Here is an 18,697-nt window from a genome sequence, read left to right on the forward strand (position 1 = left end):
CTCCTGGAGAGTAAAGCTAACATAAATCTGGAATGTGTTACTCAAGCCACCATGACCATGAATTGTACAACATGGACAACATTTTCAAACTCTAGCCTCAAGTCTCATTTTTCCTGAACTCTTATTACAGGAGAAAGTCTCATTTCTCCTATAAAAGAGTTCAGGAGAAATGAGACTTTCTCATAAATTCTTGGCATATATTGGAAGATTTCCTTACAAGGTCACTTTAGTTAATTAAATTAAACACCACCATGGTGATAATAACACATAATAAAACAACACCATGCTGATAATAAACCTATTTTTTTTTTTTCCTTTTCAGTTAAAAAGGGGCAAAGTGAAACTGTGAGGCTAGGTATTTTATTTCGTGTGCCTACAATTAATGCCATTGGCACTATAGATATTTAATGTTTCCAAATGTTAGGTTGTGGGTGACTAACTTGTGATTACACAGTAACTCAGTGACAGAGATATAAATGGGACCTGGATATAGAGGTGGATACTTTTCATTGGCTGAAATAGTGTTTGTTTCTGTTGAAAAAGTTCCAAGTCAATAAAGGTATTTTAGAATTCATGGCAACATTATCAAAATATTTCTCTCAGAAATTAAAGGAAGGAATATTGTGAAATATTTGACAGTTTTTGGATGGTCTTTTAAAGTAATCTTAAAATTTGACTAAAACTTCATTTTACAATATATGATTTTAAAAACAAAATTAAAGCAGGGAAAGAATGCAGTCTGAAACAAAGTGTGTGATAATTTTTCCTAATTTTCTAATCCTATCCTGATTTTGAACTATAGATTAGTAAGTGCTCTTCCAGTGACATTGTGATAGATTTTAGGGATAACTAAGAGAATAAAAACCTAAATGACCCTAAGAACAGGAAAATCCTTCACTTTCTATTTCTAGGAAATGCTGCAGGACTGTTTTATAGAGACTGCACAGACCCAATGCTTTTCATTAGTGCCTGTGGTCAGTGTAATGTTCAGACTACTGTTCCCCTTTCTGAATACAGTCCATGTTTCTTTTTGAACAAATTTGTGAGAGATCAACAGAAATAGTTGGATGTGGGAAAGCATCTTTGTAGAAGGTGGAAAAAACCTGTAGTACAATACTGGAGAAATATTCCAGACTATTTTCTAGTTTACCTGAGACTAAAACCATAGATATTTGGAGGTTTGGTGCATGTTTATCCTGACTGATGACTTTATCTTACAAAGGAAATTTGTTAGAACTAATCTCTTGTACTATGAATGTAAGCTCTAAGTCGTAACTGATGGATGCTTTAGTATTGTGTGGTGCCCCTCTCCTTACTGCCTGCTTTCCTAGGAAAATAAGTGTTTGACATTTTTACAAAGTCCCATGGATGTCATGCTAATCAGACTGCCTAGGCTCAAAGCTCTTTTAATGAGGAAAAAAAAAGAAAAAACAAAAACATACTAAAAGCATCATTCTGGCTATAAGGATTGTGTGTGATTGTGTGATTTTGAAGGGAAACAATTTTAAGTACTTTAAATTCTCCTTTAAAACCCATGAACTACATAGTAAGTGAACTCTAAGTAAAGTGCTGCATGATAAAGTGTCACATTATATATACACCTCTGTATTTCTGGCTGCTATCACAGCAAAAATGAGTTCTTTTAATGAAAGGTATATTCTTTGGAAGGGCAATTTTGGAATAAGTTATCTTTGAAGGACTTCTCTTTCTAACCACCTTCTTTTTCTCTCTAACCTCTTTTTGCTTGAGAAACACAACATATCTTGCAGAAGGAAGGATTATCCCCCTCCACTAATGTAATGGTGGATGTCCTTACATAAATACTATCAAGTTTTTAGAATTAATGATTTGTTATGATTTTAGTACAATTTGTGATGTTTGCTACATTTATGTCTTTAACATTCTGTGGCTGGAAGTTATTTTATTCCTTAAGCCCTCAAAAAGTAAGGGCTAAAATATTTCTGCTCATTTGGCTTAAATCTAATACCTACCACTACGTGTCACCTGTTGCACTGCAGTTAGTGTTTTCAGCCATCAAAAAGCCTTTGGCTTTGGTCTCTCATCTGTCAGGTTTCTTTATCTCCCAGGAACCAGTCTTTTCTCTTACCATCCCATTGCTGATCTTGGATAATTTTGTAACCTCATCTCAACCCCCACTCTCTTTGACTGAGTGTCTGAGGCTGAAGCAGACTAGATGAACCACTAGTAAGAAAGACCAGGAATGCTTTAAGGAAGAGTTTGTTAAATATTTCTTCTAGTTTGTATTGATCCCTGGAGTGGGTCCCAGTGCTGTGTCTGTCTGAAGAGCAGAGGGTGGGAGGATCTGTGTTCTTCTCCTGCAAGAAGGTAACAAATAAGATCAAAACCCATCAAAAAAAATGAGACCAAACCCCATCACTGTGTTTCAAAGGCCAGTGTTGCAAGCTGAAATGCTGTACTGCTGACTCAGGTAGTCTGCCTGGCCTGACTTCATCCTGGCTCTCCTGATGCACGTGAACTCAGACACAAATTAATTCCAGCCTGTCAGGAACAGTCTCAGAGTAATTCTTTGTGACACTTTGTAGGAAGCATTGATGAAAGCCAGCCCTCTAATTAATATATTGAATAATACATCCCTCTGAGGCATATGGGGATCTCCCATACTGTCATAGCTTGGCAAAGCTAATCAAAAGCCAGGCTGCCAGGCTGAAAGTAGCATCATATTTTGTGCATTCTGGCTAGCAAGGAATAGTCTCCCACTTTTTTTTTTTTTTCCTGGGGAATTCAGGTTAGGTTTTGACCTTTGTTCTATATCATACTAATCTCTCCATTTCTGGGAAAATTGATGAATTCTCAGTGTGGGGGAGAATCCCTCTTGTTTTCAGATGACTGAAAGATAAACATTTGGGAATTCTTTTAAAATCACTGCTGTTCTGAGATGTTTAGGAATTTCCTTTTCGCATACTCTGATTACAAACATAATTTTATGGCTATTTCATTCAATGGCAAAACACCTACAGGCATCAGGAGTGAGCATCTTTTCTGGATCCATCCTGCTTTTGCCCCAGACTTCACCCCTGATGGCCCATTTGATTTCAAGAAATGCCCCTTTACAGCTCTTGTTTCTTTCCAGCAAATGGGGCTGGAAGCATCCTTGCAGTGGAGGAAGTTGCAATCTAATAGAGGATTTATCATCAGCGAGTACATCTGCACTAGCAGGGACCATTTTTACTTGAAACTAGATACCTCAAAATTCTGCAGAGAGATTTTCTCAAAAAGAATCAGGCAGGACCCAGGTAAGTTCAAGTTCACTTCCCTGAAGGACCCAGGTAAATTCCAGTTCATTTCCCTTAACTGACTTCAGCTGCTGAACTTTTGGAAATTTGCCTGGTATTGTGCTGAACAAAACCAGTTGTTTTGTTTAACAGAAGAAGTTGAGCCCATGCTGTGCAAAAAGAACAGTCTTATCATGGCAAAACAGACAAGATGTTTCTGCCTTAATTTAAATGTGAACTATTTGTGTTGCTCAATAACATCCATTAAAGATAAGGAGGTCCGTTTTTATGCCTTCTGCTTGTTGTAAATTAACAAACTCTCTTAAAACGACAATTCATCAGCAGTTATATGAGGCAGAATTCATTCTCAGCAAGAGAAGAAAATGAAACTCCCATCCTTTCATTCCCTGGCATTCCCCTGAGTCTCCTCTGTAGAATGAGATGAGTTTAATTTTGCTATTGTTAAGCACAGTGAGCATGAAGCTACATCAGAATGTAAGAGCAGGAAGGAGCATCTTATTAGCTGCATTACAGTTTCTTTTAAATAATGTTGATTCAGTAACTTGTGTCTTGCTGATCATATAGAGAACAAGGATGAAAAGCCAGTGAGTGATGCTGTTTCACTTGCATATTTGTAGTGAGTTAATTTGAATAGGACATAGCAGTGGTTATCGTAGCTCTGTAATTATCTTGCAAGATAATTGTTCTCCATTGGGCAGAAGGCAATAAAAATGAGAGGTAGACACATTTCCATGTTTAGTGAAATATCAGAAGTTCTGTAGCTGAGTCTAAGAGAGAAACATACCTGTGTCTGCCAGAAAGTACTTAGGAAATAATAAATAAATCCTGTAGAGTTCAGAGCTGATTTCAGTAGATCTGGGTTTTCTCACATAGGAGAAAATCCTACTTTTTATTGAAAAAAATAAAGAAAACCCAGCCAAAAACTCTGTCACGTTTTTGGCCAAAGGGTACGGACAGATTCTTAGGTTTTGCTCACAGTATTTTTGGTTTTCAGGTTTTGATTGAAAATCTTTGAGTGAAGGAGACATGTTCCATTACAATATTGATTTTAGGGGCAATCTGTAATAGTGACTCCCTAAAGCCATTTCTAGATCTGCAGTAGTTTCTTCAGAATTATTTTTTTTTCTTTCTACAAATCATTAGATTTGAACAGTGTGCTAGCACTTTGGAATTCGCCTTGAGGATAGAAACCAGCAGAGTATTACTTTTCATTTGGCCTTGTCCTGCTCTTTCCTTTTATTGCTCCTCTGTAACCACAGATTAAGAACCCAACAAAGAGAAGCTCTTGATTTACCTTCAGCTTGACCATACACCTTTGCTTCTCGACATGACTCCCCCTGCAGCATTCTTCCCTGAGCATTCTCACTTGATCAGGGTAATGCTTTTGGGATGGGGATGCTTTGGGATGCTGCTGTTGTGAAGAGCTGGGAGTGTGTCCAGTGCTCAGCCCCCAGGGCAGCCTTGTCTCCTTATTGTTTGTTCACCTGCCTACTTTAGAGCAAAGGACCCACAAAAGATCTCTGGTTTCTCTGGTCTCTCCTGCTGCACTGTTGCTCTTTCACTGACAGACCTGCATGTGGCTGTGTCTGTTTTATTCACCTCCATTCTGCCTGTGAGGATGCTTCTGTCTCCGATGCAAACTTGTCTTGTCATGAGACACTTGGTGATCTGCTGACCTCATGACACTGTTGATTTTACAAATCATAGCCACACAGACTTCCGTTTCTACAGGCAGAGTCTGTCTTTAGATATCTGTCTGCTGCCAGAATCCTTTTTGTTTCCTGCTTCTTTGTCTTTTCCTCCTGTGGTATTGAGACAAATGAGCTTCTCACTCTCAGCAGCTAATTGAGTGTGATTTTTTGGGGGCAAGGAGACACATTGATGCATTCATGCTTGCTGGTCCAGAACAGAGTAGTTCATTCTAGTCTCTATTTCTTCTCCTTACCTTTGTTCTTCATTCCTTTCTTTCCCTATTCCTTTTCTGGCTGATAGCTAAAAGTCAAAGAAGGAAATAAGCCATTTGTTGTCTTCAGGTTAGTGTCTGAAATGCAGAGAAACAACTGTCACAAAAGGTTTGTGAAACAAATCTATTTTTTCATATTGTTTTTCCCCAAAATGCATGAAATGAACCACAAATTCATTTCCAGAATGTTAGATGTTATCCCAGGGTGATTCTTCACAATATCCTGCAACAGGGAATGTAGAGACTCATTCTTCCTTAATTAATACAATGTACAATGCTCATAGGCATGTGGGGCTCATCAGCAAATCCTATACATATTGTCTGTGCCAAATTTCATACTGGCATCCCCTCTTAAGACAATTTAAGCTTTATTTTTATCCATCTGCTGCTGCATTCATTTATTAAATAATGCTCTTGCTCTAAAGCTTTTTGGAGGTCTTTTATTGTGCCTAGGCCTCTGTTAATAGCTGAATCACTGAGCCTTAGCATTTCAGGCATGTCATATTTACAACTTGAAAACATTTGTACAAATGAGGCCAATTAAACACGCAGTATCTGATAATCCTTATTTTTGTGTAAAACATTCCTTGAATGGGACATGTTTAAGATACTTCTGCTAGGAAACAAACTTGGAAGAATATTACAAGTCTTACAAACATTTCCTTAGAAGGAGAGGAGTAACCCCAGTGAAATCTTTGGTTAAAGGACTGCCAGGCAGAGCTGAGGGGTCTTTGAGCATGTACTTTTCTTTTCCGAACTGATCCAAAACAGGGCTGATTCATGTTTCATGGAAAAGCTAATCAATAATCTATAGCAATTCCCCATGTACATGACTTTCAAAGGAGGGTAGCCAAGCACTGGGAAAACATTAATTAACTGGGCTTCATAATATAGTAGGCACTAAACAAATTCTAAGCAAATGCAAAAATCAAAAAATATACTCTTATTCTTGTTTCCTAAAGGGACTTTAAATTCAGATTAGCAAAAGTGAAATTGTTCTGCAAAAAAGTGTCCCTTCCTGAAGAAGGCAAAACATGATCAAACCCTTGTGTTGGAATGTGCTTAAAACTTGCAGATCTCTAAACCCCAGGAAAATCCCCTCCCTCCTCTCTAGAAATGCCCTCTCCAAAGCAGCACTGCTGATGTTGGGTGTTTTTGGGATAAGGAGCTGATGGTGCGTTGTACACTCAGGCTTTGAGAGGCCTCCAGGACAGTGATGTCTTAACTTGATGAGCTGATGCTTCATTACTTCCACCATATTCTGATGCTGGTCCTTCTAGGACTTGGCAAAAAACCAAAGGCTTCTTATTCAGTTAGGATAAGGGATAAGCCCTCATGACGGCCTTTGCATAGCCTGGGTCAGCTGTACCCCAATGAGTCAGGAGCAGCACATTCAGCTCCTCAGCATCAGGGCGGGGGCTGCACCTGGGAGCACCCAGGGCTGGCTTGGCATAGCTGACACACTCCCTGCATGAGCCTCAGTCGCCATAAAGAGCTATTTCAAAGGCACCATGGGCAAATTAGGATGACACCTGGAGCCCATGCCCTGCCTGTATTGCTGGTCCTTTCAAACCTTGATAAGGCTGTGAATAAGGATCTTTGGCCTTCTACCCACAAAATTTTTCAAATATATTTCACGAGAATTTGGTTGGGATTTATGGTATAGGTTTGGGAAAAATGCCACAGGACTTTAAAGGACTAAGACCTACGAACTGGATGAGAACTAGACACAGCCTTATTTGTGCATAGGTTTGGATGTTAGCATAAAGGGAAAAGAAAAAATATTAAGCAACAGCAGTTTTGCTGTTGCTAAATATACTTTAAAGGTATTCCCTGTTAATTTCTGTGATAAAAAGAGCACCTTCTTTTATGTACTGAGAATATAAAGAAATTATTCTCTGCGTAGCAGAGCCTGCTGCCTTTAATGGATTCTCTGGTGGTAGTTGACATGGTTGGGCCTAAATGCCAGGTTTCCCCTCAAGGAAAGGATTAAGCTGGACCTCTTTCCTCTTCTTGGTTTGGTTTATGCATAAAAAAACTGTGTGTAGCAACTTTGTGGTTCATGGGCCTGTGATCCACTGAGCTTACAGGGAAGGCACAGGTTTAGACATTTGGTATAGGTGGGGATGAGATGCAGGGAGGCACAAGCATGAATGCACATATGGAAACACGTGCAGATGCCACAAACACCTTGTTTTTGAGATACCATGCAGAAAATCTCATTAAAATTCATTGGGACCATTTTAAAAAGGATTGGCTTTGCTGAGAATAAACACTTAGCAAATTTTTCCCTTATCTTGCAAGCTAAGTCTCACAACAATTACTTCTCCCGATGTCCAGGACTACAGCATCATGGAAATTAGCACTGGAAAAGATGTAGAAAGCTCCAGGGACCTAGCTAAGACAGTTCCTTACAGTATCTTCCTGCACAGCTTTTTTCCCAAGCTTCATTTGAAATATGCTGTGCAAGGAGGTTTTGCCCATAACTCTTCAGAGACCTCATCACATCCTAACACATCCAGCAGCATCTCCCCTGGCTCAGCCACACAGAATGATACTGTATTTATGTGTTTAATAAACACATTCTTTGCCCCAACAGTTCAACATTTGTATAGCTCTTAAGTATGGTAGTCTATGGTGGCTGCCCAGGGTTGTGTGAAGGTTGGGTGTATGCTGTTAGGTGCTCAGAGTTAATGTCTGCTGGAGGTGATTTTAGACCAACTAATACATGAATCGCCTTGACAACCTGAAGCCAACTGCAGTTATTGATACCTAGACAAATGAGATGCAGTATCAGATAGAGGAGAAGCCTGTTGGAAAGGCATGTGTCATTGAGTGTGGTATTCACATGCCCTCTGAACAGAGAGAAACTGTGAGACAAGCAGAGACGAAGGAAAACACAGTTCTTACATTGCTTGCTGTGCCTGTGTTGTGCTAAAGTAGAATGCAATATGGAGATTGTTTACCCAAAGTGAAGATATTTTGTTCCCTTGCCCTATCAGGGCCAAGAATTGTGTGTGTGTGAGACTGTCATGGGACAGTCACGGGAGAAGGAGTGCTGAGTGCTGTTCTGTGCATTTGTGAGCAAGAGTGAGTGCCGGGCAGATTCAGTTTAGATACAATGTACATAGTATAATAAAGTAATTCATTAGCCTTCTGATGAAGGAGTCAGATGCATCATTCTCTCTCCCCTCGCCTTCGTCAGAGTCGCCGTTGATTTACAATAATTGAGCAAAGGTTCCATGTGGAAAACTCCAGGTCAGTTGAGTGGGAATTGAATGAACTAGTTCCTGCTTCCATATATGCACATGGGCATGGCTCTTGTGTTGCTTGGATGAGTTGGAAATATGCACTGCTTGCCTGGTATGACACAAAAGTGTTTACTTACTTCTGGAGCAGGATAGAATTATAGTTACGTCAGGCTAATTGGCAACATCCACTAACTGCAGTTGCCTGCAGCAAGAGGATGAGTTTTTCCTCCTTTACATATTATTGTACAATAAAAGTGCCATTTTCCTTGATGTTTCTAGCCCTTATTTAGTGCACAACATCCTGCTAGGTAGTATCCATCTGTTTGCTCTGTCTCTTTACATGGACACTGGCAATTGCCTTCGGTATGACATCTTAACCTGCGAAAATGAGTTTTCAGGTCAGCATATTGTGAGTCTCAATTTGTTGTAAAAGTTTTGTTTTCAAAGCTGGGGAATGCCACTTTGACTGGTCAGAAACTAGACACACCCCTGGCAAAAAGCTCAGTCCAGCAGGTTCCAGAACAAGTTTGAAAGGCTGACTCCTGTAACCTGAATTTTTGCTTTTATCTTATTGCAAATCCCAAACAAAAACGTTGCTTGCATTCAGTGATACTCACTTAAATCCCCCGAACTCTTGGGTCCAGGAGATAGAGGAATAGAGCATCTCTTACTCTCAACTGATGGTTTAGGGAGCAAGGATCAACAGAGACAGTTGAAACTGCTCAGCTGTTTTCATTTAAAATGCTAGAGGAGACAAATGTCAATCCTTTCCACCTTTAAATGCCTGGTGGGTTAGGCAAAATAGGTAGAAAAAAATGCAAAAATTGTTTATTCCATGGAAAGGCATTAGAGTTGGTAGAAAAATGAGCTGGGCTGTGTAGTAGGCAGGTAACCTGAAGAGTCTCTGGTTTTCTTTTTTCCTTTTTTTGCATGTGTTAGCATTTTTTATTTTGAAGTATACAACACCTTCTAGTTGGAAACTACAAGGAAACACTTCAGGAATAGTTAAAGTACAGAATATTGTGTTTTCCTTGCCCTTATTGGCTGCTCTCCCTCCCAGTCAGAGATGAAATATTAGCGGAGTGGCCTAGTAAATGTGCATCCATGCACAATGCTCTTCCCTCAGGACAGAGATAAGGACCTTTCCAGGATCATGTCCATCCTTCAAGAGCACACAATTGTCTTCTGAAAAGAAGGGAGGAAGGATCTTGTGAAAATTAAGAGCTACCATGAAAACAGAAAGGAAAAGCAGCACCAGAAGATAGGAAAAAAGTAACAGTTCTTCCTTTAAATGGAATTCAGAGGTAGTTTGAATTCTTAATTGGAAAATTATCCTGTGCCTGCTGTAATTCTGGCTGCAGGCTCCACATTCTGAAAACTGCTTTTGCAGCAGTTGGGGAAAGTGTCAGCAGGAAAAACTGACCTTTTCTGTCACTACTGGCTGCATGCTCTCAGCATTTTGTCATGCCAGGGGTGATTAATGAATAGGGATGGTGGAGGATGTTGATTTAGCTCAGTTTCTCACAGTGAGGGTGCCTTATTTTACTCCCTATGGCCATCCGAGACAGCAGCACACACAGGTGAATTTTGTGAACCTTGGTTTGAATTTTGTTGTCTGGAGTTTATGTGCACAGATCTGTATGACCATGGGTTAGGACCTCAGGCTCCTGAGTGTTAAATACTCTTGTCTTTATAAGCCTCTGGAAAGAGTTGTTAACTAGAGCATCATGAAAGCCTTTCTCAGCCACCACACTCTGTTGGTTGCACTTGGTTGTATAAGTCAGGGGATGCTAACATCTCTCCTCAACATGCTTTAGTTGCTTAAATAATATTGAGCAGTGCATCCTCCTAATGTTCTTCAGAGTGCAGGAAAATACAGGGCTGTGAAAGTGTCTCTTCTTGTTCTGTTGCTGCTCCTGTATTGCCAGACCTGTGAGGTTGTGAGGTGGCTGCAGTGAGTTCTCAAGGCTAGAGAATTACAACAGGATAAAGAATAGATTTAGAGTCTGTGTGTGTTTTTACAGCTGTGCTTCAGGATCTTGCTCTTTCTACTGCTGACTTCTTTGAATCCTTCATGTAAAGCTCCTCCAGACAAATGATGGGAGACCATTTACTAAAAATACCTGAATTCAAGAGTCAGAGCAATGCAAAGCAAAACTCTGTTCCTTGCCAGTGGGAACAGATGTGAGGCATGAAGAAACAGCATTGATTGGGGATCTGTTTTGCAATCAGTCATTGGTGTAAGAAAGCAACTTGGTTTGAGTGAAGGAAGGATGACCAATGAATCAATTTTCAGCCTTATCTGCCTGCAGATCGAGTAGCCTGTCTTGCTTTTGTGTTGCAGAACACTTTGTGAGCTTTTCAACTTGTAGCGCACTATTTGGTGAACAGAGTACTACTAGGAGTGTCCTGTGTGCTAGTCCTTTTTTGTCATCATTGCTATTCTGAAAAGAGCCATTAGGCTTGTCAAAACTAATTAAGGGAACAAGTAGATGGCACTGGAAAGGAACTCAACCTAGAATGACATGTTTCAGGAGATCCCTCTCATTCTCTGGTGCACACTTGAAATGCATTATGAGTGGATCCACAGAGCTCATGCATGCAAATGCACAATGGTAATGAATATTCTGGATTTTGTTAGGATATACTTAGGTTCTTCTAATTGCAGTCCCTTTTAAAATGAATAGTACTGTGGCAGACTGATGTCTCTTATTACCTGGGCCGAACAGTTTTGCCCCATTGCTGCAGGGGGAGATAGAGTGGCCCCTCCATCTGGAGGGGAGAGACCCAGAGGATGTCAGGGGCCCGGGTGAAGCCATCTGACACTGTCAGATGTGTGTCAGGATGCAGCAAATGGCTCTGAGTAGGAATCTGGTGTCTGGCTTCCAGAAGGATGAATGCCAGGAGAGTGCATCTAAGGCTGAATTTAAGTAGGAAACCTGTTGGTAAGGGCTGCAGGGCAAGTCCCTAAAGTGTTCCCAACCTTTATCTCAAAGTGCTGGAATTACTGCTCTGTTTCATTAAGTGATGATGAATAGATATGATGGTAAGCGTGTGCATCTGTCTCTATTGGCATGTCATAGACAAGGGTGATGGTTACTGAATGACTGAAATTGCAGCAGTTAGTGCTACTCATTTGAAAAAGGTAGAAAACCTCTGCTATGGACTAGAAAGATTGCTTTCTATATACATTGGGGACTAATACTGCAGCACACTGTAATGTTTTTCACTGATATTTAAAGAAATTTCTGTGTGTCCTACTGTCACTTTTAACTATGTCCATATATTGGGAAGCTTTGATCCCAATAATTGTGTGATCACAGGAACTCAGGCTCATTCTGGCATCCTTACCAATAACAGCCCTTCTTCCTTGTGGGATCACCCTGAAACTGATGGTAGCGATTAAGGAGCAGACTGTTTCTCACTGTGAGTGGAATGATGAAAGCCCTGCCTGTGCTGCTTTGTTTTGTTGTGTTGGTATCTTTTGGCCACAATTCAGAGCGTTGTGAATGGACTTGCTATCGATGTGGTGCTCTCGTTAACAAGCAGTGCCAGTTTCAGTTACCTGCACAGTGGGTCATAATGTAGTTATTTTGACATTTGCAGCACTGCCTGATCTTAGCTGAACTCCACCACATTTATATGTTTGTCATTGCTTCAGTTGCTGTGGTTTTTGTGGGATTCACAAAAGCATATCAGAGCATCTGTATTTTTAACATTATTATTATTGTTTTTACTGTTTTTGCTGTTGATGCCCCAAGGATGAAAATGGCAAAAGAATGTGATAAAATATTTTTCAGAACATTAGGGAGTTCTGAACATTGGCTGGCTCAGAGGGAATCTATTATTTACAATCTACTGTATCAAATTCAACTCCCACCGAATTAGAAACTGATTTTTGTCATTGTCCCTTTTTAATCTAACCCTTTGGTTAACTCAGGAGAAGCAGCACCATAAATCACGTGGACATCTATGGATTTTTTTTTCCCCTGCCAGCCATTGCTAGGACTAAATGTTCATCTCTCAGTGATTCTTATCAGCCAGGACACTAATAATAACATTTCTGTTCTGGGCTTGACTTTCCCTTTTCCAGGAGGAAAAGTATCTTTTTAATGTGCTTTGAAAAATATTTTTAGGGAGTAAATAACAATGCATGGGAAGATTTGTCTTGGGGTGCTTGAGTTCCAGCTTGTGAGATTAAAGAAATTCCTTGTGCCTCTTTTCATAATTGTCAAGGACCACGGATGGCATGGGATCATGGTGTGAATAATGAATACTTTCTCACCTTTTTAAAATCAGAAATTCACCATATGTGCAACACTGTTTTTCTTCTGAAGATGGGGAAAAGGAGGTAAAGGATAGTAAGACTGCCCAACAAACCAGGGGCAAATCAGGAAACTTAGTCTTTCATGTCTCTAAACAGCCAAATAAAACCTCCTTTTAATTTGTTTTCTGAAGGCATGAGGCTGCTGTGCCCTTGTTTTTCCTTCAGCATTAAAACAGAACTCTGATTTTCCTGGGTCTTGGGACCAGCTCTCTTTGCTATCACTAGAACTGTCATAGCAGCCTTGATCTTGTAGGCAAGGGACAGGCAGGATCACTCTCTCATGTCTGGGAAGGTTGGTGTAGGGCCCCTGAGCATGGTCTGTGTGGAAATACAAAGGAGATGAGTTGTTGAAAGGTGGAGACCTACATACCAGGTGTCCCAAGGTAGGTTTAAACTGGCTTTGTGTTCCTTCACCTGCTCTGTCTGATTGCAGCCTTTCAGCTAACTGGCTGTCTTCTCTCTCTCTCTGTCTCTCTCCTCCCAGGTCAGTGGCTGGTTTGGATAAAGAACCTGACCTTGTGCACATGGAAGCCCGGACAGCTGATGGACGTGAGTGCCTGCATCCAGTGCTAAAAACTGGGCTTTGATCCAAGAATGGAGTGGGAATGAGAATCCACTTTACTCATTTTACCTCCCCATTTACATTTTAATTGGGGAGATGTGGGTCATGGGGTTTGATGTGATGTTTTTGTCCTGAACCTGTAGGGGAAAGTCATGGGCAGCAGGGCTTGTGTCTGTGGAGGGGATGGACAGAAGCACAGTGTAAGAACCCATCTATTCTGTTCCCTGCTGTTTCAGTATCACATAGTTTACATCCATCATAAAGAGCTGGGCTACCAGCACTGTACCATGGAACCTCTGTGCATTTCCAGAGGTGCTCGGAACAGGTAGGTGGTACCTGAGAGTTTGAGAAATTACCTGCAGCCAGACTTGCCCTCTAGAGAGAATGTCCCTATGCCCCTTTGTCTTGTATTGAAAGTATTTTTTAGTTTTGCTCATAATGTATGAATAGGTGTTCCATACCAACACATAACAGGCTTGAAAAGGTGCCTGGATCTGAAGCAGGAAATAGGAAAAAAAATCTTAACTCCTCACTGAAATAAATCTAGTCACATTTGCAGTGGAATGGATTCCTACATAGTCAATCTCCAGCAAAGAGATGGTATTAGAAGTAAGTTGATTTACTCTCTCTGAAGTGTTTTAGATATTTCTCACAGGAACTGCAGCATAGTAATGCATCTGTTCCTTGTATAGAACTTTACTCCAGCGTGAGGAAATGGGAATGATGGAACAAGTGTCCCATTTTGGTGCAGGGACAGTATAGAAAAACAGCATAGGATTGAGGAGTTAGAGGATTTCTGGGAGAAAAAAAGCCTCATTTTTGTTGGTTGCAAACTTTTCTCTGTTTTAGTCAAGTGCTGTGTAGGCCAGATGTGTGAACAAACTCCTGTCTGTCAAGATGGCTTCTCTGAGGTTGTGGATGTTCTAATATCACTCACTGGCCTCCCACTGCTATTTAGTGATGGCAGCTGAATAAATAACCAGGCAATAACAGCACAGGGGTGACAGCTGTTTGTTGAATATGTGGAAAAAGCAAAACAGGCCGACAGGTGGGTGGACAAGGTAGGGAGGCATCTTCAGTGCCTTTGCTGCCGTGTGTACTGTCACAGGTGTGATGGGAGAAGTGGTCAAATGCAAATAAAAAAATCCCAAGCAAGCAAGCAAAGTGCTGATGGAGTCTGTTTTCAAACAAAGTTTAAACTTGCTCACCCAGCTATTTGAATATTGGATATGTCAAGGATGTAAATGTTTGAAAGATGTATCCCCAGCTTAAAGACAGCTCTCTTCCTTCAGATCTTGTTTGCTCAGGGGTTTGCTCTTTGTTCTTGTTTTAATATATAAATTCAGCATTTTGAAATTGGCAGCTGATGGTGTTGAGGGTTTCACTGGAAGCCAGGCTTGGCCAGTAATATCAGCAAAACAGCCCCACTGCAGCTGCCATCCCAGGTCTGTTGGGCTGTGCTGGCCCTGCTGGCCTGCACCAAAGGACTTCTCTCCCAGCAGAGCACAAAAGAACAGTGCTGCTCCACTTAGAGGTTCTAAGGCTTAAAACAATATTAGTTTGTGTTACAAAGAAATGACAGCCTCACAGCTATAGACTTCCCCAGTGTGATACTGTTCAGCTCTGGGTGCTCAGGAATGGGGCACTGAACTTTTCTCCCAGTTAGTTCTGCAACCAAAGTGGGCCTTCATGTGTTCAGTGAAATAGCTGAGGCACTCACACCTGCTGGAAATGGGGCCCTGCAGTTACTTCCTCTTTATCAGAAAGCTTCTGATGAAAGTTTTCCTCGGTATTATGCAGAAGGAAGGAAAGGCTTCTCTAATGCCTCTTTTAGGTCAGTCTGGTGGCTCAGTCACTTATTTGATGCATTAGCAGGCATAGATTTAAATATTCCCTTTGCCTAGTTTAATTCAGATAGAAGAATCCGTGCCTTCAATGTCACTGGCTGCTTGAAAAAATACATGATTCTCCTAGGCTGGGCATTTTTCTTTCTTCTTCTTCTGTTTGCCTCCATGTTTTTAATAAAAAAACAAACAAACAAAAAAAAAAACACCAACAAAACCAAAAAAAACCAAACCAAAACAAAACAAAACCCAAAAAACCAAAAAACCAACTTAGTGAGTAAAAGCAGTGGAGAAGGGAGGGGAAGGAATGGAAGTGATATTTCGGACTAGACTCCTGAATTTGATGATTTTTAAATTTTTAATTTTTTTTTTTTTCTATTGGCATTAATGGGACTCAAGAGCCCATCCAATACCAATTCAAACACTGGAGCCTAAAGGGAACTCTGGAGCTGGGAACAGGTGGTGGGGCATGCTGGAATCTCATTCATCCCTAAATGAGTCAGGGCTATCAATAAGCTTATGGATCTGGGAGCTGGCAGTCCTGTTCACCTCTCTGGTGACTGTCCTTCAAGATATCTTGCCATGTGGTTTTGTCTGTCCAGTCATTAGAAATGGTTGTGACTCTGAAAAACCCATCTGCCCCTGTGCCCAGTCCCCTTAAATACTGCAAGATGCTGATAATTCCAGTGCCTATCTTATCTCAAGCTGCTCCCATCTTTTGTAGCAGATGAAGTTTTTCACATTTTTTTGACGTCTTGGCAGAGTCATTGTAGCAGAATAATAATCGAGGCTTGCATTTTTAAATTGTAAAAACATGTAGGAGCCTTGGGCATTGTGCCTTCTGCCAGAGTGTAATAAGCAGCAGCAAGGACAGGTCTGGATGCAGGGGAACTATTATGATCACACTGACACAAGCACCCACCAGCATTCCTGGGATAGATATATTGAACTTTCTGGTTTTCAGTGAGTTAATCTTCACCCCACTCACAGATACACTGCAAAAAATAGGATTTGAATTCTAGGAAAAAGAGGGGGAGAAAAGCTAACCAAAAGGATAAGACAGGGTAACTAATTCTTGGAGAGTCTACATGTCTTTTTCTTTGGGAGAAAAATTATTGACAAATTATTAGTGAGTTTTTTTCTCCCTCTCATGGAAATCTTCACGATATTATGATTCAAAATCTTGCCTGACACCAGGGCCTGATTTAAGCTGAGCCAATCTGTCAATGCAACTTGCCTCTATCAGCTGCCCTTTTCCCTATTAGCCCTGCTGGCCATCCATCCCAGGAGGGAAGCAGGAATTGCTGTCCTGTGTCTAAGTCACAGTCACCTGCACACAGGTTGGTCCTTTGCTGCCTGCAGCACAACAGCTTTGTTTCACTGCCTCCCTTCAGGGACCCACATCTTTGGGGAGAGAGCCTCTTGTGCTCCTGCTTCCTGCCAAAGCTGGCATGGAAAAGATGAGACATGGTATCTTGGCTTATTTCACCAGTTTGTCCCTTCCAATTTCGAGAAATTGTTTCCGTTTTGTCACTTCACAAAGGGTAAAAATACACTCCAGAACCTCAAGATGGAAGACTGTGTTAAATAGCAATGAGGAGGTGGTTCAGGCTCCTCAGCTGGAAAACGGCTGTACATCTGTGAAAGCCATTCCCTAATCCTCAGGGAGGTGGGAATGTTTGTGCAGAGGCATGGACGCTGGGATTGGAGCTGCAGCAAGCCCTCCAGGCTGCTTCATGTCCATATTGCCACATTCACAGATGTGCTGAGAAAGTGGCTGAGGTTGCTTATAAGCATGAGAAATTTTAAATGCTGCCTGGGAAGTAGGGAGCCCTTCTCAACTCCTTTTGCAGTTGAACATTATAAAAATCCCAAAAGTAACAAAAAATCCAACCTGCTAAAATAACCCTGAATACCAAAACACCTCAACCCTTTAATTTTGGTGTTGTATAGGACAACATATGGATTGGAAGTAGTGCCCAGATAGAAACAACCTCCCCTAGGCAATACAACTCCCATTGAAAGGTAAGCAAGGCTTTGGAGGCGTGGCTTAGTCTGGGTGAATGTCCTTTTACCTTGTGGCTGCCCAAAAGGGGGATGCAAAATTACCTCATTCTGGAGGAGAGGCTGATAATAGCCTGGAAGTTAGGATGGCCTCTTCTCTCTTAATGGAGGCTTTTATTGAGAGACCCTATACTTTCTATGTGAGAAGTTGTGGTCTGTGAATGGCACCCTTTTAGAAGCTTGAGAAGGGACTTGAGATTGTTTCTCACACAAATGGGAAAGGGACTGGGTGCTGCTATATTTTTTACCTGATTTTTAATGTATTTTAAAGGGATTTAAAAAAAATATATCTTTGGGGAAGCAGGAAAAAAGCTAGACTTTAGCTGGTATCCTAAAGCAGAGAGGTTTAAAGATATTTTATTTGTGTCTGTGTTTGTTTTTTTTTAAATGGGCTTGTATTGTAAAATATATGAAAATAAATAAAACAAGAGACTAAATGGAAAATGGGTAGTGAGCTGCCCCCACTTCTCCACCACCATCTCCTTGAATATTAATCAGGTGCCATTCTTTGAGTATATTTGATTGCTGGTGTAACACACTCAAAATGACACATTTCCCAATAGGCAGGAAGCTCGTTGTCATGTCAACACTTGTGATTTATCTGCATTTATTTGTGACAGGTTTTTGTTCCTCTTCCCATTCTGTCACTCAGCAGCAGCAAATTATCCCCTTTCTGGAAGGATAAGAATATCCAGGCGACTGTGTGGGAGAACGTACTGGAGGGAATGAGCTTCTAAAAATACAACTCCTGACCTCTCCTCCTTGTTCTGCCTAATTTTAGAGCTACCTCAAAGAGCAAGTCACCGCTGTTGATCTCTTTGGATAGCATGGCAGCACATAAGACCCTCTTGTTTTCTGACAAGTTGCTTTTATCCACTGCAAGGTTGTCTTAGGTTCCACACTGAGGAGCTAAATAGCAGCTCTGGGCCAAGTGTGTGTATATCAGTTGATGAAGAACTTTAATTTATGCCAGCTGAAAGTCTGACCTCTCTGCTGCTGCTGCTGGAATTTTCTGCTGGGAGAAAGCACAGCTCTGATAGTCTGGTTATTGGCACTGTCTCTGTGTCAGGTGTTTTTCACCATACACTTTAAACACTGCCCAGTACTCTGAGCTGGCACCAGCAACATTTTCTGCTGCTTTAGCATCCTCAGTGGGACTACGGTTTCATTACTGCACCAGACCTGTGTGACTGCTCTGACTCAGCCCTTATTAACCTGGAATCCCTGGTGCATCAACCCAGAACAAGGTCTGCAGCCTTTAAACAGGGGCCTTCACTCACTGAGTGGTTGGGCATGGACCTTTATTAGATTAAAGCTTGGCTGTAGTTTGTGACTCTTCTGGACAAAATATTTTAGTAATTATTAGTCTGATTATTAGTGACTGTGACTTGCATTCTTTTTGCATTTTTAA

The 18,697-nt window shown here is 41.0% G+C and overlaps 1 protein-coding gene across 1 annotated transcript in view; it reads left to right on the forward strand.

Annotated features, from left to right (window-relative positions):
- The window catches only part of SORCS3 (sortilin related VPS10 domain containing receptor 3), a 180,275-nt gene that overhangs the window by 90,036 nt on the left and 71,542 nt on the right, over nt 1–18,697 (forward strand). Inside the window, exon 6 of the mRNA XM_059852291.1 lies at nt 13,301–13,365. Within this exon, the coding sequence (XP_059708274.1) occupies nt 13,301–13,365 (65 nt within the window). The remainder of the gene's footprint in view (nt 1–13,300; nt 13,366–18,697) is intronic.

The sequence above is a fragment of the Haemorhous mexicanus genome, chromosome 7, assembly GCF_027477595.1.
Source record: "Haemorhous mexicanus isolate bHaeMex1 chromosome 7, bHaeMex1.pri, whole genome shotgun sequence".
Taxonomy (NCBI): Eukaryota; Metazoa; Chordata; class Aves; order Passeriformes; family Fringillidae; genus Haemorhous; species Haemorhous mexicanus.